We start from the raw sequence: 27,611 nt of genomic DNA, 5'->3' as shown, positions 1-27,611 counted from the left end.
GGAAGAAGATACACAAATGGCAAGTGTGCATATGAAAGGATGTTTCATATCATATATTATTAGGGAATTGCAAATTAAATTGAGGAGAATGGCTAAAATCCAAAACACTAACACCACCAGATACTAGCAAAAATGTGGAGCAACAGGAACTCTCATTCATTGCTGGTGGTAATGCAAAATGGTACAGCTACTTTGGAAGACAGTTTCGCAATTACTTATAAAATTAAACATATTCTTACTATACAATCCAACAGTTATACTCCTTGTTATTTACCCAGATGAGTTGAAAACTTGTCTACACAAACACCTGCACATGAATGTTTATAGCAGCTTTCTTGCTAATTGCCAAAAGTTAGAGGCAACCAAGATGTCCTTCAGTAGATGAATGGATAAATAAACTTTGGTATCTAGACGATGGAATAGTATTCAGCACTAAAAAGCAGTGAGCTATCAAGCTGTAAAAAGACATGGAAGAACTTTAAATGCCATATTACTAAGTGAAAAGAAGCCAATCTGAAAAGGCTGTGTATTATATGATTCCAACTATGTGATATCTCGGAAAAGGCAAAACTATGGAGACAGTAAAAAGATCAGTGGTTACCACAGTTTGGTGGCAGGGAGGATGAATAGGTGGCACACAGAAGATTTTTAGGGCAATGAAACTACTGCGTATGATACTATGATGGTCGATACACGTCATTATATGTTTGTCCAAGCCCATGGGCTGTACAGCACCAAGACTGAACCATAATGTAAACTATGGACTTTGGGTGATAATCATGTGTCCGTGTAGGTTCATTGATTATAACAAATGTACCATTCTGGTGGGCCATTTTGATAGTGGAGGAGACTACAGATGTGGGGACGAGGGGCATGGGATATCTCTGTACCTTTCCCTCAATTTTGCTGTGACCCTAAAATGGCTCAAAAAAACAAATTCTATTTAAATTGAAAAAAAAAGTGAACTCATTCATGTAGTTACAAGATGAAGAAATAAAGCATTAATACCATTGTAGAAGCCTCCCTCATCCCTGTTCCCAGCCACTGTCTTCTTCCTCTCAGTAATGACTTTTAACAGCACTGATGAGTATTTTCTGTTTTTGAGCTCTATTTAAATGGAATCATGCAGAATGCATCTTTTTGTGTGTGTAACTTCTTTCACTCAGCATGATTTGGGATATTTCATTTGTGTTACTGCATCTAGCTATAATTTGTTTATTTCAATGCCTTGAAAAATCAGTGTAGCATTCCATTATCGAATTTACTACAACTTATTTATTGCATTAACTATAATGTCAGTTTTGACTAGTCAGGGACTTTTTTCCTTCCTTCCTGTTTATTTTTTTTCCCAATTTTATTTTTTTATTTTTTAAATTTTATTTTATTATGTTATGTTAATCACCATACATTACATCATTAGTTTTTGATGTAGTGTTCCATGATTCACTGTTTGCCTATAACACCCAGTGCTCCATTCAATATGTGCCCTCTTTAATACCCATCACCAGGCTAACCCATCCCCCTACCCCTCTCCCCTCTAGAACCCTCAGTTTGTTTCTCAGAGTGCATAGTCTCTCATGGTTCATCCCCTCCTCCAATTCCCCCCTTTCATTTTTCCCTTCCTGCTATCTTCTTCTTTTTTTTTTTTTAATATATAATGTATTATTTGTTTCAGAGGTACAGATCTGTGATTCAACAGTCTTGCACAATTCACAGCACTCGCCATAGCACATACCCTCCCCAGTGTCTATCACCCAGCCACCCCATCCCTCCCACTCCCCACCACTCCAGCAACCCTCAGTTTGTTTCCTGAGGTTAAGAATTCCTCATTATCAATGAGATCATATGGTACACGTCTTTCTCTGATTGACTTATTTTGCTGAGCCTAATACCCTCTAGTTCCATCCACGTCATTGCAAATGGCAAGATTTCATTCCTTTTGATGACTGCATAATATTCCATTGTATATATATACCACATCTTCTTTATCCATTCATCTGTTGATGGACATCTTGGCTCTTTCCATAGTTTGCCTATTGTGGACATTGCTGCTATAAACACTGGGGTGCACATACCCCTTCAGATCACTATATTTGTATCCTTGGGGTAAATACCCAGTAGTGCAATTGCTGGGTTGTGCAGTAGCTCTATTTTCAACTTTCTGAGGAACTTCCATACTGTTTTCCAGAGTGGCTGCACCAGCTTGCATTCCCACCAACAGTGTACTTCCTTCCTGTTTATTAACTGCATATGTGATCTCTGAATTACTGAAGTATTACTGTATGAGTAAAATAAAACGTATTAATTTTTATTATTGAAGATATAAATTCATAAACTGGCATAATCATATATTTTAAATTAGTAAGGTATAAGTATTAGGAAGTTTTAGAATGTCTTATTTAAGTTATTATTACATTATTTTACATATGTAAAATTGATATATTACTGCTTTGCTAGAACACTTGCAGTATTCTTGACTGATCAATTGCATTTCAAATTCTGATTATATGCCTTATGTATAGTCCTTTGTGTTATTGGTGGATTGTTAAAATTTCTTGTTTTATTTGTGCAACTTGGTTGTCATTTTGTAAAGGTAGTGCATGTAACATTTCTTTCTTTTGTCACCCATTACCACCAGCTTCTCCTCTTATCTGCCCTCATTACAGAGGGCTATATAAAGCAGGTTTATGCTTGCAGTTGATTTAATACATTTGAATGACATAAAATCCTAAAAGGTAGATCAGAAAAAAGCAAACACTTAAATATTTATTTAATAGAATGAAGAATTATGTCAGTTATACAGAAAAGTAAATAGTGGGGATGCTACTTCATCGAAAACATAAAAGCTAACAAAAACAAAAGCATTTTGCAGTTCTGTAAACAAAGGAGGAAGATCAACAAAATTTATAGACTACCTCAAGTCCATTGATACATGATAGTGCTCAGCTTTGTTTCTCTGTAATTTATAACCAGTTAATCACTTAATTATAGCAGGTGCCTCTTATAAAGGTGGTTGAGGAGTATTTAAAAAAGCTATTTATATCAGATGATTTGGAAACCTGATGACAGACAACCTAGATTACCTAAGAAGTGGCAGATGGTACTACAAAGCCCCAAGCCATTCTTTAACATCTTTGAGGTACTAAAGCCCCCTGAAAACCAGAAAGGTAAAATGTAGCACCCACCTTTTGAAAAGGAAAAGGAGGTAATTTAGGTAATTTGAGTATTAGAAGAGTCTCCAATTTATAATGACCTATAACAATGCTAGATAATCCAGAAGCTAGATTTTCAAATTATTCTAGATTGATTCTAGCTTAAAACCTGTACAGACCTTGGAGATATTGAGGGTTTGGTTCCAGACTACTGCAATAAAGCAAATATCAGTAAAATGAGTCAGATGACTTATTTGGTTTCCCAGTGCATATAAGAGTTATGTTTATACTATACTAGAATTTGTTGTGTGCAATAGCATTATGTCTATAAAAGTGTACATACCTTAATTAAAATGTATTTTATTGCTAAAAAATGCTAACCATCATCTAAACTTTTAGCAAGGTGTAGTATTTTGCTGGTGGAGGGTCTTGCCTCAGTATTCATAGCTGCTGATAAATCAGGGTAGTGGTTGCTGAGGTTTGGGGTGTGTGGCAATTTCTTAAAATAAAAAACAATGAAGTTTGCCACATCGGATGACTCTTCCTTTCATGAATGATTTCTCTGTAGCATGCAATGCCATTTTAGCATTTCACCCACAGTAGAACTTTTTTTCAAAAATGGAGTCCATCCTCTCAAACCCTGCCACTGCTTTATCAACTAAGTTTATAGAACAGTAGTCCTTTGCTGTCATTTCAGCAGTCTTCACGGCGTCTTCACCCGGAGTGGATTCCATCTCAAGAAATTACTTTCTTTGCTCATCTACAAGAAACAACTCCTGCTCCGTTCAGGTTTCATATGGGGTTGCAGCAACTCAGTCACATCTTTAGGCTCTACTTCTAATTCTAGTTCTCTTGTTCTTTCTACCACATCTGCAGTTACTTCCTCCATTGAAATCTTGAACCCCCAAAGTCTATGCATGAGGGCTAGAGTCAGCTTCTTCCAAACTCCTGTAAATGTTGATATTTTGACCTTTTCCCATGAATCATGAACGTTCTTAATGGCATCTAGAATGGTGAATCCTTCCCAGAAAGTTTTCAATTGAATTGTCTCAGATCCATCAGAAATATCACTGTTACATATGGCAACTATAGCCTTCTGAAATGTATTTCTTAAATCATAAGGATTGAAAGCCCAAATGACTTCTTGACTTATGGGCTGCAGAATGGATGTGGTGTTAGCAGGCATGAAAACAGCATTAGTATCATGCATCTCCATCAGAGCTCTTGGGTGATCGGATATATTGTCAATGAACAGTGATATTTTTGAAGGAATCTTTTTCCTGACCAGTAGCTCTCAACAGTAGGCTTAAAATATTCCATAACCCTGTTGTAAACAGATATACTGTCATCCAGGTTTTGTTGTTCCATTTATAGAGCACAGGCAGAGTAGGTTTAGTATTAAGGACCTGAGGATTTTTGTAATGGTAAATGAGCACTGGTTTCAACTTCAAGTCACTGGCTACATTAGCTCCTAACAAGAGAGTCTGCTTGTCCTTTGAAGCTTTGGAGCCCGGCATTGACTTCACTCTAGCTATGAAAGTCCTAGATGGCATCTTCTTCAGTATAAGACTGTTGCCTCTACATGGAAAAATCTGTTGTTCAGTGCAGACGCCTTCATTATCTTCGTTAGATCTTCTGGATAACTTGTAGTTCTGTGTCAGCACTTGCTGTTTCACCTTGCACTTTTAAAAAAAAGATTTATTTTAGAAAGAGAGAGAGTGGGGGGAAGGAGCAGAGGGAGAGAGAGAATCCTGAAGCAGGAGCCCAGTGTTGGGGGGGTTCTCCCTCCTCAGTGGAGAGCCTGCTTTTCCCTCTCTCTTTGCCCCTCCCCCGCCTTGTGCATGTGTGCGTGTGCGTGCGCGAGCTCTGTCTCTCTCAAATAAAATTTTTAAAAAAGATCACTCACCACAGATCACCATAAGAAATATAGTAATAATGAAAAAGTTTGAAATATTGGGAAAACTATCAAAATGTGACAGACCCAAAATGAGTAAATGCTGTTGGAAAAATGGTGTGGATAGAGTTAGCTTGATGTGGGCTTGCCCCAAACCTTTAATTTATAAAAAATGCAGTCTCTATGAAACACAATAACTGAAGTATGCATGTACCACACTTTCCTGTATATTGCTGGAAGTGTAGTAGCTGTATAAGGAATTAGGTTTTTATAGGACAGACTGCTTTGATAAGGAGTAGGAAATAAAATGTTTTGTCCTGTCTAAAGTAAGGCCTTAGACAGTAAGGCTCTGATTGTGTCCCAAAAGACATTCTTATGAACAAAGTGATAATTGCTTGGAAGTTTTTTTTCCTAAACTTATATATAGTTTTTGCCTGGGAGGATATATTAAATGATGTTTACTGAGCAAAAATAAATTTTTGTTGCACTGTGCTTGTTGCTGAACTGGGATGGTTCTTAACCACTAGAATTTTTTAATCAAGAAGGGCAGATAACTACAAAGAATAATTAGAGTGTATAATAAGTAAATAAATTTGGTCCTGTAGACATACTTGATTTGGTTTTGTACAGTTTTGAATTTGAATACCTTTAGATGAGATTCATACTTTATAACCATCCTGCCTGCCACAGTCACCTTGCCTGACAAATTCATTCATGTTACCTGCCTGGACCCTGAAGACATTTGCAATCAGAAGGGGGAAGGGAGGAACAGGTGTAAACCCATTCACAGAAGCTAAAAAGCAGAGATACTGAACTTAAAATACAGTGACCCAGAAGAAGGAATATAAAATCATATTTATTCATTTTGTGTTCATAAGCATACACAGTATATTTAAAAGTCGGTTTTGGTTTCATTATGTTTTGAATGTTTATTCTGGGGAAGAATATAATTTATTCTAGAAGCAGTTGGTGTCAGGTTCCTTCAATTTCTATTTTCAGCTTCTTTATGCCTCAACTGGGCCATAGCTTTCTATGTGATACTTCAGCTTATATTTTGTAACTCTAATTATCCTAAGAAGTGCTTTGGATTTACTCCAGGGAAATTGTCATAGTATAATGTATAATTAACTGTACTCCTGCAGTAACCTGTATCTCTAAGGGAACGTATAGTATACTATTTATGACCTGCTAACTTTAGAACTATGAAATTATGCATCCCTGATTTATTCTCTATATTGACTATGTTCTTTTATGAAGAAAAATCTTTTAAAGAGATTTCTAAACATTATGAAAGCTTCAGGTCTTCTAATTAATGTGTTTTCCTTGGCTTTTTACATTTGACTTCTTAGTCCATTATGGAGCAGAGCTTAAGCTTTGTTTAATCCAGAAAGTTATTAAGTGGTAGTATATGATTTGTGTGTGTATAAGGCACAGTACATATCCTAAAACCAACAACCTCTATTTTTTAATGGTAGCATTACAGTATAATGAAAAAAATCTGGTGAAAAGTAGCCATTTCACTAAATTAATTTAAAGCATAAAGCAAGCAAATCAATTTTTGGTTTTTGATTGATTTTAGGCACCAAATATGAAAATAAAACAACTTCCCCTGATTATCACATCTAAAATATTTAAATAAGAAACATAATAATTTATTAAATCGACTTTTCTTTCTGCCTAATTTTTTATAGTGATGGCACCATTTTTTCTTGCCTCCTTCCCTGGAAAATCTGTAATTATCTTAGATGTATTTCTTTTTACTGCCCCAATCACACTCTTTCCCCATCATAACTAATTACTAGGGTTCTGTGTTTAGTCATGTCTACTTTTACTACAGTGGCAGTAGTAAAAGTGGCTAATGAGTTAGATGGTATATGCTACTAATATTTCTAGATCAAGATCATAGATTATTAGAGCATTATTTCTTGAACAAGTGCAGGAAGAAATTAGCTAGAGAAGATAGCTACTTCATTTTGACAATCCCAACTTCATCTCTGGCTTGAATTTTTAACGCTCAGAAAAATGTCAAGAAATGTTCCCTTGCTCCAAATGAGTAATATTAAATGTTAACCTTTTTTTAGAATGTTGAATAAAATGTTTTAAATAAGATACTTGTATTAATCAGGGCTGTTAACAGAAAATTGACAAGAACTGACAGAAAAACCAACTCAGAGTGCCTTAAACAATAAAAGGAAATTAATTAGCTAAATGTAACTGGAAGTCCAAGAATAGGGAAGATTTTATGTGAGGCTGAAGCCCACTGCTCAGCAGATGTCACCATGGATCCAGTTTCTCTATTCCTCCTTCAGCTCTGCTTTATGCAGTATTGGCCTCATTGTCAGGCTACACGTGGTGCCGCAGCAGCTGTAGGCTCTTTCTGGTAACAAAATGGCTGCCCAGTAACAGTTCCAAACCTTAGATCCTCATGCCCTGTCGTCTAAAGGAAGAGTGAATGGGTCCCTCTACTTGCTGCTATGGAACACCCTGTGGCTAAGAGGGTGATAATTGCTAATTGACCTAAATTCATCAGGATTCATCCCTGGGGCTAGATATAGGTTCAGTCCAGTCTAGACCAGATGGAGCTGTGAAAGGGGACAGAGTGATTTTCCAAAATATATCTGGGGACTGTTCAAGAAGGGGGAATGGATGATAGTAAATCATAGATGTTTCCTAAAATGTTTAGCTATTATGACTTAACTTTTATGTAAAACACACATGTCATGTTCCAAGAGGTCTAGGCTGGAGTTTGTGTATGTATATGTTTTAAAAAATTCCTTAGGTAGCTCTCTCTGTTGCACACCTGTGGCTGAGAACCACTGACAGTATGATATCATTTAATTCTTATATATTGAAATGAAAAATAGTTCTCAAATTATGCTAGATTTCTGCCTCCAGAGGGCGATGTTTCTTTAACAATCAGAAGAAGAATTAATTGCTTTGTTTATAAGCTAAATCTTTAAAAAAATTAATTTCAGGATTAGTTGATATGTTCCTCACTTTCAGGTGAGGTCATAAGGATTGAGAGTATTTTGGTTTCAACTATAGTAGAACTTACTAGGAAGTCCAAACTAATTTTCTTAACAGTGTCTAAGGTACAATTAGAAATATTTTTTATAATTGTCTTATCAAATAATTTAGTGTATTCTTGTGTATAAATACAGGAAAAGTTACAATGAAAACTTTTTGTTTCTTTCCTTGCTCTTGTTCTTTGAAAATAAAATGTAGTGAGTCAGTTCATGCGGTTCATGTACATGTTTTCTAATGATTATAAAACAAGCAGAATCCTTAACCCTTAGCAAGGTTCTTTCAGGTGTTGAATTTAAAACATGTTCCTGCCTAGGACTACTGTCTGAAATTTTTCTTTCACACAGCACAGCCACCTACTGCCTTAGATTTCTTTGTTTGCTATTATACCCTGTGGAAAGTATTAATAAACCTTTAAAAATATAAATACCTCTACCCCAAATTACATTTATCATGTTGAGAAAAGTTATCTTAACTTGGTTAGTTTGTGGGAAAAGTGGAACCTGTTCTTGGCATCATCTCAGAAAAATAGATTACAGCTGACCCTTCAACAATGTAGGGGTTAGGGATGCTGACCTCCCTCCACCCCCCACCCTGCAGTTAAAAATCCATGTATTACTTTTTTAAAAAGATAAGCTCTACACCCAATGTGAGGCTTGAATTCACGGCCCCAAGATCAAGTCGCATTCTCTACCAACTGAGCCAGTCAGGCACCCCAAAAATCCATGTAACTTTAGACTTTCCCCAAACTTAACTACTAATAGCCTACTGTTGACAGGAAGCCTTAATGAAAATAGTCAGTTAACACATATTTTGCATGTTATATGTATTATATACTGTGTTCTTAAAATAAAGTAAGCTAGAGAAAATACTAAGAAAAATCATAAGAAAATACATTTATAGTACTGTACGTATATTTATTGAAAAAAATTCATATATAAGTGGACCCATGCCGTTTAAACCTGTGTTGTTCAGTGATCAGCTGTAATTAGCAGAGCTCTAGATAGTAACAACAGAAAGTAATAAATTTGTGGTTCATTTGTTTTTCTTAGTCTCTTTTCAGAAAATTAGTGGGCTTTGAATCACTTTATCCAGAAAGCATATAATTACAATAAGTTTATTTTACTATAACATGAATGGTTTCATCATCATTTTTATAATTTTTCTTTCTTCAGATACATACAGTGTAATTTCACAGGAAAATGTGAAATAAAATCTTCTTTATTTTCATAAAATTCTATATAGTAAAAAGGATTATTAAGTATATCACTGGGGAGTCTGGCTGTCTCAGTCAGAAGAGCATGCAACTCTTGATCTTGGGATTGTGAGTTCGAGTCCCACATTGGGTGTAGAGATTACTTAAATAAATAAACTTAAAAAGAAGTATATTATTGATTTTGAAGGTGGGCTTAAATTTGGATTTTAAAGGAATAGCCATTTAAAAATGATATATATGAAGTTTCACCAAGTACTTTAGCTCTTTGAGTTTGGAGGAGTCTCTTGATACTGGTTTTTAAAGTTTTGTCAGGCATCTCTTTCCCTTCCTGCCTATGTTAGAGGCATCCCAGAAAAGCAAGAAAAATCATACAGAGCAGTTTAGCACAGATAGGTGTAGTAGAGGATAGGAGCAATCAGACTCCAAGTTGTCTTTGCCTTGTGATAGAAAGAAAGTATGCTGAGTATTATGGAATAACTATAGGGTTCTGAGTTTTAGGCTCCCCTTATCTGGCTGCCTTCTAGAATAGCAGTCTAGCTTCATCTCTATAATGATCTATATTTTTCTGCTTAGATTCAGTAATGGTAGTGAGACATGAAATAGAGTGGGCTGATTGTGAACACCAAGGCAAAATGCAAAGTGGTAAATAAACATTTATATTGTTTTGAGAAATTGGCATTTAAGTGGTATCAATAAAAGTGTGTTGTGGCATAGTTCTGTGGGCTCTAAGCATTTGCCATCTTGGATTTGTGCTCCTAATGCTAGTAGATTAAAGAGAGATATATATTACTACCATGGCTATTGCACATTAAATGTGACCCCCTTTTCCATTTCTCTACCATTTCATTTAAAAAAAAAATCCTGTGAATGTTTAATACCCTTACATGCAGATAAGTACAGTAATTTAAGCTACCTTGGGTAATTTGGATGGCTTGGGGTTTCAATTTGCTATAGTTTCCATGCAATTCACTCAGTAAGCATTTATGGAGCATTACTAGGTACCCAACACTAATGAGTGTAGGGAAACAAGCATTTTTTTTGACTACCTGGCTGCCAAGTACTGTTAGGTACATTACATTAATTATAGAAGTTTGCTCAAAATAGCACTCTGAGGTTGTGATGATGATTCTGTTTTCATAGATGAGAAAAATAGGATTTACAAAAGTAATTTGCTCAAGTAAAGATAAGTGGAAATCAAATCCCTTCCCATTTTCTCAAACCCATGGGCCATTTCTTTATGGACCATTTCTCCATTATTCATTATTACTAAGATGGTGATTTTTAAAATGGCCTCAGATTCCTTGACACTTCTCTTATGGAGAAGTAGGGATCTATGTCCCCTCCCCTTGAATCTGGACCAGCTGGTGACTGCTTTAACCACTAGGGTACAGCGGAAATAATGTGAGATTCTGAGGCGAGGATTTAAATGGCAATGACACTTCCACCTTATTCCAGTTATTCCAAGCATGGAACACATGCTTGGAGGCCTGAGCTACCATGTAAGAAGGCCAAGTACCCTGCAGCCACTGTGTTGTGAGAAAGCCAAGTCACACCACAGGGAGAGGCTACCCATCCCAGATGCCAGACACATAGCGACAAAACCACCAGATGATTCCAACCCCCAGCTCTTTGTTTTATTTTATTTTAATTTTTTATTTTAATTTTTACTTTTTTAATTAACATATAATGTATTATTTGTTTCAGGGGTACAGGTCTGTGATTCATCAGTCTTATACAATTCACAGCACTCAAAATAGCATATAGCTTCCCCAGTGTCTATCACCCAGCCACCCCATCCCTCCCACTCCCCTCCACTCCAGCAACCCTCACTTTGTTTCCTAAGATTAAGTCTCTTATGGTTTGTCTACCTCTCCGGTTTCATCTTGTTTCATTTTCCCCTCCCTTCCCCTATGATCTTCTGTCTTGTTTCTCAAATTCCTCATATCAGTGAGATCATATGATACTTGTCTTTCTCTGATTGACTTATTTCACTTAGCATAATACCCTCTAGTTCCATCCACGTCGTTGCAAATGGCAAGATTTCGTTTTTTTTTATGGCTGTGTAATATTCCATTGTGTGTGCGCGCGCGCACGTGTGTGTGTGTACCCCACATCTTCTTTATCCATTCATCTGTTGATGGACATCTTGGCTCTTTCCATAGTTTGCCTATTGTGGACATTGCTGCTATAAACATAGGGGTGCAGGTGCCCCTTCTGATCACTACATTTGTATCCTTGGGGTAAATACCCAGTAATGCAATTGCTGGGTCGTGGGGTAGCTCTATTTTTAACTTTTTGAGGAATCTCCATACTGTTTTCCAGAGTGACTGCACCAGCTTGCATTCCCACCAACAGTGTAGGAGGGTTCCCCTTTCTCTGCATCCTCGCCAACATCTGTCATTTCCTGACTTATTAATTTTAACCATTCTGACTGGTGTGAGGTGGTATCTCATTGAGGTTTTGATTTGGATTTGCCTGATGCCAAGTGATGTTGAGCACTTTTTCATGTGTCTGTTAGCCATTTGGATGTCTTCTTTGCAGAAATGTCTGTTCATGTCTTCTGCCCATTTCTTGATTGGATTAATTTGTTCTCTGGGTATTGAGTTTGATTAAGTTCTTTATAGATTTTGGATCCTAGCCCTTATCTGATACACATTTGCAAATGTTTCCTTTGCTGTGCAAAAGCTTTTTATCTTGTTGAAGTCCCAATAGTTCATCTTTGCCCTTGCTTCCCTTGCCTTTGGCCATGTTTCTAGGAAGAAGTTGCTGCGGCTGAGGTTGAAGAGGTTGCTGCCTGTGTTCCCCTCAAGGATTTTGATGGATTCCTGTCTCACATTTAGGTCTTTCATCCATTTTGAGTCTATTTTTGTGTGTGGTGTAAGGAAATGGTCCAGTTTCATTCTTCTGCATGTGGCTGTCCAATTTTCCCAACACCATTTGTTGAAGAGACTGTCCTTTTTCCACTGGACATTCTTTCCTGCTTTGTCGAAGATTAATTGACCATAGAGTTGAGGGTCCATTTCTGGGCTCTCTATTCTGTTCCATTGATCTGTGTGTCTGTTTTTGTGCCAGTACCATACTGTCTTGATGATGACAGCTTTGTACTAGAGCTTGAAGTCCGGAATTGTGATGCCACCAGCTTTGCTTTTCTTTTTCAATATTCCTCTGGCTATTTGGGGTCTTTTCTGGTTCCATACAAATTTTAGGATTATTTGTTCCATTTCTTTGAAAAAAGTTGATGGTATTTTGATGGGGATTGCATTAAAAGTGTAGATTACTCTAGGTAGCGTAGACATTTTCACAATATTTGTTCTTCCAGTCCATGAGCATGGAACGTTTTTTTGTTTCTTTGTGTCTTCCTCAATTTTTTTTTCATGAAAATTCTGTAGTTTTCTGAGTATAGATTCTTTGCCTCTTTGGTTAGATTTATTCCTAGGTATCTTACGGTTTTGGGTACAATTGTACATGGGGATTGACTCCTTAATTTCTCTTTCTTGTGTCTTGTTGTTGGTATATAGAAATGCAACTGATTTCTGTGCATTGATTTTATATCCTGCCACTTTACTGAATTCCTGTATGAGTTCTAGCAGTTTTGGTCCAACCCCCAGCTCTTAGGTCTCGTTCCCAGCCTTCAAGTTGTCCCAGCTGAGGTCTCCGATATAGTGGAGCAAAGTCATCTCCACTGTTCCATGTCTGCACTTCTAACCACTAGAAACTTAAAACATAATAAAATTCTTGTTATTTTAAGCCACTAAGATTTGGGGGTAACTTGTTACTCAGTAATAGTAACTGGATCAGCAAGTGACATTAAGCTCCTTTCCAGCCCACATGGTCTCTCCTTTTTTGCTATACTTTTATTAGACATATACTCAGCACTAAATTGTTAATATTTATTCATTCTGTGATTCTTTTGATTTAGTTTTCTTTTCCAACTAGGTTATAAATAAACTTCAAGGCAGGAAATTTTAAAAAAAATTTTAGCTGGGCGCCTGGGTGGCTCAGTCATTAAGCGTCTGCCTTCGGCTCAGGTCATGATCCCAGGGTCCTGGGATCGAGCCCCGCATCGGGCTCTCTGCTCGGCGGGAAGCCTGTTTCTCCCTCTCCCACTCCCCCTGCTTGTGTTCCCTCTCTCGCTGTGTCTCTCTCTGTCAAATAAATAAAATCTTTAAAAAAAAATTTTTTTTAGCAAGTATTCATCTATTGCCTACTCTTCTGCAAGCACTATTCTTGGTGAACAAAAACAGACACAAACACTTCCTGGTTTAATGGAGCGTAGATGTCAGTGGATGTTTTGTACCTACAATACTCAGAGTACCAAATTTATAGTGGCCAATAATGTGTTCTTGATAAGTGCTAATGTTAAGCTTCCCAATCTTCAGGTTTTTCTGAGTAAATTTGCATTGCATTAAAAATTTTAATAAACATGGCTTAAGTTGCTAGAAGTAACTGTTTTGAGTCAGAACTGATTTGCTACTCCCATAGTTAATAGTGCTTCAGTAAAATTTCAGTCGATGATGTTAATATTAGCTTATCTTAAATTCCTGTTTTATTTAAAGTAGTGTTTATTTTTAATTTATTCTGTAGTTGAGGAGAGACACTGAAAGTTTGTATTGTCTATGTCAAATTTGTGTTAGATCTCTGAGTGGGGAGAGAAGAAGAATCTTTCTTGATATTCCCATTCTAGTCCTGCTATGAAAACAGGCATGCAAATGGAAAGATGACTGTCAGTAGTTGGTTTTCTTTCAGTCCAGTGTGGCAGTGAGTAGTGAGTGGTTAGACATTGTGAAAACTGGGGAGGGAGGCAAAAAAGCATTAAAATGTGAAAATGGCACATTTTGATTGTTCACATTTACCTTCTCTTACACTGTTCTCCTGAAAATTTCTTAAGGCACACAAACCAAAATACCTAGTAAGGGTTCCTGATTATATTTTTTAAAGTTACAACTCAAATGACATCCTCTCCATCAAGATTTTTATCAAATAAGTAATAATTATTTCTTCTATGTTTACTCAGGATGCTTTGTTAAACCTCTACTATAGCACTAGTTATGTTTTGTTATACAGGTCACCCCTTATACTCAGAGGATATGTCCAAGCCATCCCCAGTGGACGCTTGAAACCTCGGATAGTACCAAACCCTATATATATTGTTTTTTCCTGTATACCCATAGCTATGATAAAGTTTAACTTATAAATTAGGCACAGTAAAAGATTAATACCTAATAATAAAATAGAACAATTACAACAGTGTACTGAAATAAAAGTTATGTGAATATGGTCTTTCTCTCTCAAAATACCTTATTGTACTTTACTCCCCCTTCTTTTTGTGATGATATGATATGATAAAATGCTGACGTGCTGAGAGGGAGTAAGGTGAATGACGTAGGCATTGTGATGTGGCATTAGGCTGCTGTTGACCATCTGGTGATATGTCAGAAGGAGGATCTTCTGTTTCTGGACCATGGTTGACTGCGGGTAACTGCAGAAAGTGAAACCGTAGGTAAGGAGGGACAGTATTGTATCTCTCCCTGGATTGTGATATCCTTGAGGGTGGGAGCAGTTTTACTCATCTCAGTGTCTTATTATAGTGATCTTATTCATAGACATGATATAAATTGTATATTAGATTAAACTGTATTCAAAGAGAATATGTGACTACTAATGGTTAGTGATACTGAAGTCTCTTCTTAGTAAAAAATCTAAATAGATAACTAGTTTTATCAGAAATATTACATTGTCAAACCCAATCTACCCCCAAATCAAATTTAATTTAGCTCTCATGCTTTACTGTTCAGGGTGATAAGTTGTTCACCTTTCTTAAAGTGTTTTGTACAAAGTATTCCAGGGGCTTGTGCAGTCCCCCCCCCAAAAAAAACCCCAAAAAACTTGTGAGAAAGAGATTGTTCCAGTTTTAACTTTCAAGATGCTCCATAAGTTTGTATGAGCCTTTAAGAGAAAACTTAGACATGGGATCTTTTGCCTTGGTTCCAAAGGCCACAATGCCTAGTCTGCACAGTCTCCCTCATGCCATTCTTTCAGAGTGCTGTTGTCTGAGAACCCACAACTACCATTTCTTCTTTTTCTAGTTTTTTAAGGTGAAAGTTTAGGTGATTGATTTGAGATCTTTTTTCTTTTATAATATAGGCATGCATACTGTAAATTTTCTATAAGTACTGCTTTCATTAAGTCCCATAAGTTTTGGTATTGTGTTTTTCTGTTTGTTTTGTTTTATTTTTGTTTTATCTCAAAATATTTTCTGATTTTGATCTTGATTACTTCTTTGACCCATTGGTTATTTAATGGAGTCTAATGTTTAATTTCCACATATTTGTGAATTTCCCAGATGTCCTGCTGTTATTAATTTCTTTCTTTTATCATTTTTATTTTATTTATTTTGATTATGTTTAGTTAGTCAACATATAGTACATCATTAGTTTTTGATGTAGTGTTCAACGATTCATTAGTTGCATATAACAACACCCAGTGCTCATCACAACATGTGCCCTCCTTAATATCCATCATCTGGTTACCCCATCCCCCCAACCCCCTCCCTTCTGTAATGTTACTAATTTCTAATCTCATTCTGTTGTGCTTGGAGTACATACTTTGTATGATTTAAGTCCTTTTAAGGCTTTTTTATGACCTTAACATATGCCCTATTCTGGCTAGCATCCCATGTTCACTTGGAAAATAATGCATGCTCTGCTGTTTTTGAGTGGGATAGTCAATGGATGTCTGTTAAGTCTAGTTTGTTTATATTATTGATGAAATCTTTTTCTTCTGCCTGCTCAAATCTGTTGAAACCTTGCAATAATTTTTTCATTCATTTATTGTACATTTCAATTGCAGAATTTCTATTTAAAAAAATATTTCTGTCTTTTTATTTATGTTCTATTTCTTGAGGCACTGCTATATTTTCCTTTAGTTCTTTAGATGTGGTTTCCTATAGTCTTTGGGCATATTTTAAATAGCTGATTTAAAGTCTTTGTCTTGGGGCACCTGGGTGGCTCAGTTGATTAAGCACCCGACTCTTGGTTTCAGCTCAGGTCATGATCTTAGGGTTGTGAAATTGAGCCCCGCGTCAGGCTCCCGGCTCAATGGGTAGTCTGCGTCCCCTCTCCTTCTGCTGCCCTCACCCATCCCCCCGCTCATGCACACTCTCTCTCTCTAAAAAAAAAAAAGAATAGATCTTTAAAAAAAATAAAGTCTTCGTTTTATAAGTCCGATGACTACCTCCTCAGTAAGAGTTTCTGTTGATGGCTTTTTTTTCCTGTGTATGGGTCATACTTTCTTATTACTTTTTGTGACTTATAAATTTGTTGAAAACAGGACACTTAAATAATATATTGTGGTAATTCTGGAAATCAGATTTTCCTCTCTTCCCACAGTTTGTTGTTTGTTGTTTTTTTCCTGGTGGTTGGTTGTGACTTTCTTGAATTAATTCTATAAAGTCTGTATTCTTTTTCCTCTGTGACCACTGAAGTCTCTGCTTGGTTAGCTTTGTGGAGAGCTAATGATTGGACACAGATTTCCTTAAAAGCCTGGAACCAATAAGTTCCCCAGTCTTTGCTAAAGAACTGTGTGTGTGTATTCAACCCTCAAGCATTTGATGACTCTGCTTTAGCCTTCACTTCCTGCTTGCACAGGGCTTCAAGGTCAGTCATAGATGAGAGCTTAGAGCCTTCTTCTGCTTCCGGACTATGGTCTTTCTGAGTTTATGCACAGCCCTACACAGCCTTCTAGGTTCCCAGGAATATGTCAGAGCCTTTCAGTTATCTATGGATATCTCACTCCCCAGTTTTTCCTTTTAAGCTTTTTAGTTAGCTGATTGTATGCCCTGTTATGCACTGCCTCAGGCATATGTGATGTTAAGCAATTGCCTTTAATTATTTTCAACAAATGTCCCCAGAGAAAAGACTTTTTGCACTGGACAAGCCTCAGTTTAAATCAAATAAAGACATCCCTGTAAGTGGGGTCTTCCAGGGAACCACCAGATAGTTGAAATAATGATAATTCTCTGGGAATGTGGTTTTTGAAGGAGCTCCAACCCCATTCAGCCCTGTTTGATGACCGTCAGGCTATTGGTTTTTACCACAGTTGTGGGATGTTGGTTTTCAAGGATACTGTGGAGCTGGAGCAAGGAAGGAAGAATGGAAATAAGAGCACATTAAAACCCTGCAAATCTTGTTTTCTTACCAAGATACAGCTGTTTTTCTTGAATGAACACTACTTAGATTGCTGCAAGTTTTGAATTAATTTCCAGAGTTCTGGAAAAGTTGATTTTGACAATTTTTGCAAGTTTCCTTGTTGCTTTTATGGAAGAGAGAATGTTTGAAGATCTTTGCTCTGGTGTTTTTACATCACTCCCATCCTTTCTTTTTTCCTCTTCTGAGAAGTTAACTATCTCTTTTCTTTTTTTTTTCCCCCTCTTCAACTTAAAACACCAGCAACTATTCCATTTCTGTGACCATCCAACTTTATTTTTCTCAGTCAGTGGACAGGGGTGGTTCTTGACAGTTTCTGTTTTTTTCACTTCTGTTTCTCCTAAGGGTCTTTTTAAAGCTGTGAGAACAATTCAGAATTAATAACTCATAAATTATCCTACCACATAAGAATGAAAAAGTGATAATGAGGTTGGGAGAAAAAGTGGTGTCAGTCAAATAGACTACTATCAGCCAAAAAAACCAACAGTTTTCTTGGACTTCAAATAAATGACTAAAATAATAGACCAAGGAAAAATATAAAATAAATTTTAGAACTTTAAAAAAGCTTTTTCTATTATCTACTTCTATAACTATTTCTTATTTTTTATTATTTTGTCCCTTGTCAGGATGCCCGGCATGCAGCAGAAGGAGAAATATATACCAAGCTTAATCAAAAAATTGATGAATTTGTTCAGCTTGCTGATTATGACTGGACAATGTCTGAGCCAGATGGAAGAGCTAGTGGTTATTTAATGGATCTTATTAATTTTTTGAGAAGCATCTTTCAAGTGTTTACTCATTTGCCTGTAAGTATAAAAAATTTTCAAAAAGTATTGTATTATAATTTTGCTTACTAAAGTATATTTTAGAATTTAATAGTTTGAGGTTTACTTGTTCAAATCAACTTCTTAGCTTGAATATTTTCTTTCCATTCTTATAAATCCATTTGTGAAGACTTCTACCCTAGCCAGTTGTTTCAAGTTTTAATTTACTTTACTTTTAACCAAAATAACTACAACTTTGTTTCTACCAAAACCAAAATCAAACCCTGAAATTCAGTGTAGACTTAAATTGAAATAAACTCTAATAGGAGTAGTTCTCATAAAAGTCCATATAATCAATGACTTTTCCAGTTAGAAAGGCTAAGAAATTATTGGATATTTTTAGAGAGTAAAAGTAAAACTGGAACATTGTCCTATCATATATAGTCATAGTGCATCTACATTTTGTTTTGTTGGGTTTTTTTTTAGATTATTTATTTATTTATTTATTTGATAGAGACACAGCGAGAGAGGGAACACAAGCAGAGGGAGTGGGAGAGGGAGAAGCAGGCCTCCCTCCAAGCAGGGAGCCCGATGTGGGACTCTATCCCAGGACCCTGGGACCATGACCTGAGCCGAAGGCAGACGATTAACGACTGAGCCACCCAGGCACCCCAGTGCATCTACATTTTGAATAATCTATTGATGAAACATTAAAAATATATATATAAATAGCAGGGACATTTGGGTATGAATAGGCTCAAATGCTGAATTCTTCAGATGAGGAATGCAAAGACCAAAGAGATTATGTTGGAGTGAACATGCTTTTGTAAGGTATATTCAAAAATAATAGAACTATTAAAACATGAGTGGCATAGTTTTTGTACAAATAAAATAGGAAAAAAATTTGTTGACCTTTTTATTTCATAATAAGATGTACTGAACACAAGGGGGAAAAAAAACCCCAAACCTGGGTTGAAATAATAAAATATAGAAAGAAAAGAAAAAAAGATGTAGCTGAACACAAAAATAAAGTATTTACTCTCAAGCCTACCTGACTGCCTCTGGTTAGTGGAAAAAAAAAAAAAAGTTATTCTACTCATTTTTTGACTCTATCTCCATCATGAGTTGCTCCAAAGGGCCATTTAGAATATTTGAAGGCAGGTGTTGCTAAAAAAGAGATAGAAGAATTTCCTAAAGAGAATTTAATAGTGGATCTTTGCCAAAGAACTTTTAGAAGCTTACCCAGGGATTATATTATGTTACTAACTGCTGTCCTTGTGTTGAAAAAGGGAACCTGTATATATGTTTAATTCGTATTTCAACTAATTTCTAAAAAAGTGTTCCTCATATAGTATGAATTAGTTTGAATTCATGTTGTCAGGATCCATCTCCAGCCAAAAGCAATCTACAAGAAAAAAGATATGTGTGTGAACACATATATACAGATAGACACATAACACATTTTAATGTTGTAATATCTGTTTCACACCTTGGCACAGTGTGATTGGTAGGAATTTTGTGCATAAATTGGGTAGAATTATGAGAGTTTATATGTTAGAAGTGGTTAGGGCAAATATCTCACTTCAAGAGGCTACCTGGAAGGAAATCCTGCTTTCTCATAAGGTGTACTGTAGTAACACTGAGAGGAACAGACTCCTGGCCTAACTAGATCCCTCGTAATCTGTTATGATATTTTGTTTAGTTTTCGGTGATTCTTCATATGCCATTTTGGATTTTTATGTCATCTAAGAGTTTTTCTGTAAAGGAAATAAACTTTTATACAATGCAGACCAACAAATACAACAATAAATACAGGGCATGATCAGATCAAATAAATAGAAAATTATAGTTCATAGCTAAGAAAAGAGAAAATGGACCTAACAACAGTATATTCTTATTCAAGGAATAAACTAGAAACATAATTCCTAAGCAAAAGTATTAAATTATTGACTACAATAAGTTTTAGCTAGCATTGATAATTATATTATGGCTTAGTACATTAATTCTCTGAAACACTAAAATTGTATATTCAACTATATTTTAATCAAAGAACAGAGGCAGTATTATTAAATGTATTGTTTTTCTAAGCAGTGTATGTTATATAAGCTACCATTTTTATTTGAATGTTTTTTGTTTTCTCATTTTAGAGAGGGAGAGCAAGGAGAGGTAGGCAAGGGAGAGGACGAGGGAGAATCCTGACGTGGGGCTCGATCTCACAACCCTGAGATCATGACCCGAACTAAAATCAAATTAACTGACATGAGCCACCCAATCACCCCTGTTTGAATGTTTTAAGCTGAAAATGATTCCTTAGTTTCAGGTTACCTTTGAACCCAGATGGAGGGAGGGGCCGGTTCTAGACTCCTTCAATTCTCAAAGAAGCTTCAGAAGATTATTTATCACATTTAGTCCCAAGTCAGTCAGCTTAAGCAGAAGTAGCTATCCCACTTAGATATGAAGAGTTAAGTAGTGGCCATGTTCCCTATCCATCCTAGTTTTGACATTGTTCAGGGTCAGTGCAGTAAGTTAGAGTCAACAGGATCTGTGAGACCAAGGGCCACTCTTTCAAATAGTGTAAGTATTGGTCATTAGTACAAGTAACTGGACACAGAAGTTGAGTCTGTGGGATAAAGCTCTTTCACCCCCCCAACCCTAAAATGTACTTGATAGAACACTTAGTTTAAAGGCTGCACTCTTAGCTTCATTGCATATTTAGTTTTTGTCAGTTCCTCCCACTCTTGCAAAAGAGTATTTTCTCAATCACAGGTAATCATGATGTGCTGTTGCTGACCACATTGCCTGGTAGAGTTTCCATTGGTTCCAAAAAAGTCATAATCCAACCAATAGAATTTTGTCTGCTCACAAGGTATGAGAACAATAGAAGTTAATGGATCATAATAGTTTTGGTGGAGCCCAGGGAAAGAACTTTGTTATTTTCACTTTTTAACTACATTGTGGTAACAACAGAAAGCTGTAGGATTTTGAAGACCAGCAATAATATTCACTGTAGATACTTTGTAGAGTTGGATGAGTTCTCTTCACTTGCACTGTTTCAACCAGTGCATGTCTATGGAGGAGATGGAAAAGTAAAGTAATTTAATATGTTTCCATATTAAAAATACTTACTCATTTGCATTTCCCCTTGCTCTAGCAGAGAAGCCAGGCTCTCTACTGACCATAGAGCTAAATAGGCAGTATTTGCAGTAATGACTGGTATTGCCCCATTACCCAAAATGTTAAGCTGCCCTGTTAGGTATATTATCTGCTTCAGGGGAACTTGCCTTTTTATGACTCAATTAAAGAAAAACCCATTTATCTTTTATTGTTCTTGGGGGCCAGGTTGCTGAAGTGAGGAGAGCATAGAGTTCTAACTCTAGAGTTAGAACAACTTATACTTGAAGCTTAGATTTGTAATTTACTAGGTATGTGATCCTGGCAAGTTGCTTAACCTCTGAACCTTTTACCTTTTGCAAATAGGCATAATCCATTTTCCTATAGGACTATCATAGGATAAATTGAAATAGTGTGTAAAAAAGTTGCCTGGCAGGGTGCTTGGCATAAAGTAAGTATTATTAATAAATGTTAGTTTTGTCTTTTCTTCTGCTTTCTTCTTCTGTTACTGTTTTAAGGCCTTTAGTAGTATTAGTTTCATTTTAATATGCTTTACTTTTTTTCCTTGTATTTATGCCTACATTTTTGGCTTGATATTATTTAGCTCTGAGTTCTATACCTTTGCATTATGTAGCCATTAAAAACTTTAATTATGAAAAATATTCATTTTATAAAGCATATTTATGTGAATAATTATAACTTGAGTGCACTGCTTATAATGGCTAACAGATGTCAGTGAAGTCTGATTAATTAGTACATGAAATAAATATTATTGTATCCCTAAATTAATATTCTTGAAATCAGCAGTTTTTACTCTTTCAGATGTGTAAGTAACCCTTCTTGTTTCTAGTATTTTTTTCATTACAATAGAAAATACAGCTAAGTCTAGAAGAAATAAAAATTACCTGTTAACTTGTCAAAGGATAACTACTGTTAACATGTTGGCGTATATTTTCTTTATATTTTCAAGTCATTTTCTTCTCCGCAATTATGAGACTTAATTTAAGTCTAATTTATAAGTAAGTTCTGTTTTTTTAAAATAAGATTTTGTATTAGCTAGAAAATTTAAAACCAAAGGAATTTTAAAAAGCATTAAACATTCATTCACCACTTACACATACGTAAATAGAAAAGGTTTTTTAGCAACTTGAACATATCTAGTTATTCTTCATGAAGACTGCCAAATGGAACTCTGTAACATTTTACTGTGAATGTACTGCCTAAAGACCCTGCACTGGTCTGCTTCTAGAAAGAACAATGAACATTTCCTTTCTTCATAAATAATTATGTGTTTGTTTCAGTAAAGGTATTTTACTGATTTACAACCACTAAAGGATATGTATAAATGGTAGTGACTCTTTAATTTCTTCATATGTGTATTTGCAAAGGGAACCCAATTTACCCAAATTTTATACTAACAAATGGTTATCTTTTACAGTAGAAGTAAATAGAAGATCATGTATTCATGATTCAGTTTGCTCATATTTCTTCCTTTCTCAGAACTCTATTTTATTTTTAACCATAATGTAATTTTCTGTGCTTACATTTGCTATTACTCGAGTTGTTAAATAAACTAATCTTGTTTCTGTTTGAACCGTAAGCACCAACTTTTCTTCCAAGAAAGATATGTTTTCCTTTGCTTTCAAATATGCTTAACTTTTGGTTTTCTGCATTACTAGAAGTCTTATGATGAATAATTAAAAAAATGTGATTTTTAGGAATAATGAGTTTATCTTTGGCATCTTTATTACAGAACAGATGCCTAAAAAGCTGTTTATTAAAAGAGTATCTATTGGGGCGCTTGGGTGGCTCAGTCTTAAGCATCTGACTTCGGCCTCAGGTCATGATCTCGGGGTCCTGGAATCAAGCCCTGTGGTGGTGGCAGACTACCCTCTTGGCAGGGAGTCTGCTTCTCCTTCTCCCTCTACCCCTCCCCCTGCTCGTGCGCATGTATGTGCTCTCTGTTTCTCTCTCAAATAAATGAAATCTTTAAAAAAAAAAATCAAAGAATATTAATAGAATCATTTCTCCCCATATCTTTTACTTTAAGATTAGAGATGCCTTCCTACTGAGAGAAATGGCTTTAAAATAGTGGTGGGACATATTATGAGAGCCTGTTGTGCACATTTCTTCTCAACTGTGCATTCAGTGACATCACCTTGCTAGCCATAGGTAGAAGTAGATAGACCATGGCAATCAGCAAATCTTATGAATGAAACCTTTTTTCCCAGAGAATTGTTAAACATTTACTAGCATAGCACTAAATATGGTATAGATTTTAAAATCACATTGCCAAAGAAAAATGATTTACTTTTGATTAACTCAGGAAATAAATCAGAGTATATGTTCAATAATAAAATTATAGTAGGAACTAGTTTCAAAACAGGGAAATGTTATTTGATCTTTAAATTCTGTATCTACTTCCCTATCTAGTTCCTTTTAAGGTGTTTACCTTGAAGGGTTTTTCCCTGGCCTTAATTTTTGCTTCCAGCCAAAAGTGTTTTATTGATGGCCTAATTTAGTATCCTTTGTAAATTCTTTATGCTTAGGGCCATAGTCTCCTTCCCTACTAAATGTATCTGGTGCTACTAAGTCTTTAATTTGCATTTTTAGTTTTCATATATAATTTTGAAACATGCTTTCTTTAAGTGAGAAACAAATATATATCTAATAATAAATGAAGATACATGATTTGGTCAGAAACAGATAGTATCTAACTTTAAAAGTCATTTTCTCCTTAGGGCACCTGGCTGGCTCAGTGTGTAGAGCATATGACTCTTGATCTTGGGGTCATGAGTTCAAGTCCCACATTGGGCATAGAGCTTACTTAAAAAAATATCATTCTCTCCTTAAAAATTTTTTCTGAAGATGCAGCACTATATTGAAAATTTTAAGATTTGGGGTCTGGGCCTGATTCTTCCAATCACCCAGCACTGTGAAAATAGACAAATCATTCAACCTCTGGATTAATTTGTTAATGTCTGTTTTATTTCATAGAGCCTGAAGTGAGGTTGTTTTATTTACTTTTATTCCAGTTAATACATGTACATAGAAATAAGTGAAATAGTCCAGAATAGTTTGGGATGGAAAGTAGCCCCTCTCCTTGCTCTTTCCTCATACCCAGTCCCACTCTCCCAGACTGCCATTTTTCACTGTACGTTTTTATTTCTTCGGGTGGTTATCTTTAAAGATAGAGACTAGTGATTCCCTACTATGAAAGATAGGCATGCATAGCAACATCTCCTTTCCCCCTATTTCTCCCATTGATTGTTACAATATGTTTTATTTCTTCTATTTATTGTTTCTTTTTATAAAATATTTATATTCCTATTTTCTTGTTCCTTCTACTTTAGTCAGTATCTTAATTCTTTGTAGGACAAAGATAATGAGCTTCCCACCCTTCACTTTATCAGTTCTTCATCTACTATCTTTTGATAACTACTGAGGCCTTTGTCTCTAATTTGTACCAGTTGCTCTTTGGAATTGCTAGAATTGCTGTGTAGCTGCTAACCTGGCATTTTTCCTTCTCTGATCTCTGGGTGGGGAACTGTTTCCTGGATTCTGCATGTTTTTATTGCTTCACTGGTTGGTTTTGCTAAACTGCCTCAATAACTTCCTCCTATTTAAATCCTTGCATATCATAAAATGTCTTCTGGCCTCATGTTTGATAGTTTAGCTGGTTATATAATTTTAGCTTGATAATTTTTATGGCATTCTCCATTGTCTTTTGGCATTCAGGTTTTAGGATATGTGCTTTAATCCTGAATATTCTGAAATGTCATGGGAATGTGTGGAAATGTGAGCTTTTATTTCATTCACTTATCTCTTTACTCAGTGGCCCCTTTCAAAAATTTTGTGTCCTTATTCAGTGCAGGGAAATTCTATTATTTTTTAGATAATTTTTTTCCTCCATTTCTTATCTTCTCTTTACTGGACTCATTTTGTTAGATGTTTAAGTTCCCAGATTGATTCTTTATGTCTTTTATCCTCTCCTTCATTTCCTGCCTCTTATCTTTTTTTGTTCTGTGTTTTGGGAGATTTTCCCAATTTTATTTTTCAGTACTTCTGTAAAATATTTTGTTAATTTTTAATTTCTAATGAACCACTTCTGTTTCTAAGTGTTCATCATAGAGTACTGTTCTTTAAAAAAAAAATGGATATATTATCTTTCAAATCTTCCTGAGCATTAGAGGGTTTTTTTTTTTGATAGGTATTTTTGGTTTCTTTAATTATCTATGTTACCCTCGAATAGGTTTTTTGTTTCTTTATTTTGCTCATTCTCTTTTTTTTTTTAAGATTTTATTTATTTATTTGAGACAGAATGAGAGAGAGAGAGAGAGAGAGCACATGAGGGGGGGAAGGTCAGAGGGAGAAGCAGACTCCCTGCTGAGCAGGGAGCCTGATGTGGGACTCGATCCAGGGGTTCCAGGATCATGACCTGAGCCGAAGGCAGTTGCTTAAACAACTGAGCCACCCAGGCGCCCTTGCTCATTCTCTTTTAACAAGGAAGGCCTGGAGAGCTGACAGAAGTTTACTTTGCTACTGTGTAAATACCCTGTTTTTTGTAAACTTTTCTTCTGAGTAGGAATTAACTGGGAATTTTTTAAGAATTGGGGGTGATTTTGCCTAGGATTCTTCACCTTAGAGTGAGTAGCTATGGAGCTAACCATTAGATTATGGCCTCCTCTCTTTAGGGCCAACTTCATGTATGTGTGACCTATGCAGTTACATGGGATCTTGAATTTAGAAGGTTCCTGCATGTGATTTGGTGCTCAGCTGTTGTTTTCTTGCAATTCTTAATAATTTTTGAACAAAGGGCACCACATTTACCTTTTGCACTGAGCTTCATAAATTATGTAGCTTTCTTTCCTCTCTTTCTGTTTTCACCACACCATGCCAGAATGAGCAGAGCTCTTTTTCCCTCTCTTCCTCCTTCCCTCCCTCTTTCTTTCCACCTATACCAGAAGCCTCAGCTCTCCTCTAAATGTTCTTTCATTAAGGAAATTGCCTGTGCTCTATAGTTAAGGGATCATTTGGCATAGTTGTTCAAGAAATCTTCAATCACCTTTCCTATTTTTCCATCCCATTTCTCATTTCTGGCCTCTCTCACACCTGCCATCTCTGGACCTCTCATACACAGCTGTCTCTCAGCTCCACTGTAGTTCCCTATTAGCAAATAATGGGCAGTAGTTTTCTTTTCTCTGTTTCATGTGCTTTCTGTCTTCCAGAAATCATTTTCTCTGCTATTAAAAATTTATTACTTTTTGCAATTCTGTGCTTTTTATTTCACTTGTATCTCAGGGTGCATGTGGAGTAAAAACATTAACTTAGTCTACCATCTTGATTCTAAACAACCTGCTTCCTTCTCTTTGAAGTAAAATGATTGGATTAGGTCATCTCTAAGCTCCTTATATATAATATTATGTTTCTAAGCATCATTATTTCATACAGATGTAAAGTCCCAACCTAAACATAGATTTATTTGTTCTGGCACCTTATTTTCTCTTTTAGCCTTACCCTTTTATGTTCTTTATTCTTTGGTTCAAACTTTTTTCTGAGTTAAGTATATGGGTTTACATGTCCTTTTACTTGATTGAAAATTATAAAGGAGAATTTTAATAGTCAACTGTACAATCAGAGGTTTTAATCACCCTCTCTTTCGTGTGACACCAGAAAGAATTGTATGAAAAATACATATTGTAGTTTTAAAATAATGGCACAGGCAGCTTTGAATGCATTTTAGTGCTTATCTAGTGAAAACATAACCATATATTATATATATATATGCTTACAAATTGGTTTTCCTTATTTGGATATTAATTTTAAAAATATATAATGGTAATGAATCACATTGATCTGATTTGTTACCTATAAGTCATAAAAATGGTATGATGTGAACTATGATGAAAGCATACCACATCCTATGACTTACATGGGGTTCATGTTAAATGTTGTTGCCTGACTTTTATTGGAAGTTAAATCTAGAAAGGACTTAGGGATTATCTGGAGTCTAGTCCAGTCTTCCAGAAGAGAGAATTGTCTAGCTAACACAGTTCCCAGCTTACTGTTTACTGGGGTTAATTAGGATGATCAGGCTGGCTATTCTTCTCTTCCTGCTTGTGGGTTTTTTTTTTTTTTTTTACTCATTGTGTGTTTGGTGAAGAAGACAGCCTCCCACACAGAGGGGCACCTTCAATGTAGGCTATACCAGATGTTCAGCTGCCACTAATAAATAAATTTTGAATT

The 27,611-nt window shown here is 35.8% G+C and overlaps 1 protein-coding gene across 4 annotated transcripts in view; it reads left to right on the top strand.

Annotated features, from left to right (window-relative positions):
* Nucleotides 1–27,611, top strand: part of EXOC6 (exocyst complex component 6) — a 227,377-nt gene that overhangs the window by 125,256 nt on the left and 74,510 nt on the right. For all 4 annotated transcript variants that reach the window (XM_028098444.2, XM_028098441.2, XM_088019985.1 and 1 more), the window contains one exon: nucleotides 18,117–18,296. In XM_028098444.2, coding sequence (XP_027954245.1) covers nucleotides 18,117–18,296 — 180 coding nt within the window. The remainder of the gene's footprint in view (nucleotides 1–18,116; nucleotides 18,297–27,611) is intronic.

Source organism: Eumetopias jubatus, unplaced genomic scaffold, assembly GCF_037043125.1.
Source record: "Eumetopias jubatus isolate StellerSeaLion01/CBP00866 unplaced genomic scaffold, mEumJub1_p1.0 scaffold_17, whole genome shotgun sequence".
NCBI lineage: Eukaryota > Metazoa > Chordata > Mammalia > Carnivora > Otariidae > Eumetopias > Eumetopias jubatus.
Note: the sequence above shows the minus strand (reverse complement) of the source record. Positions and strands in the feature narration are given on the sequence as shown.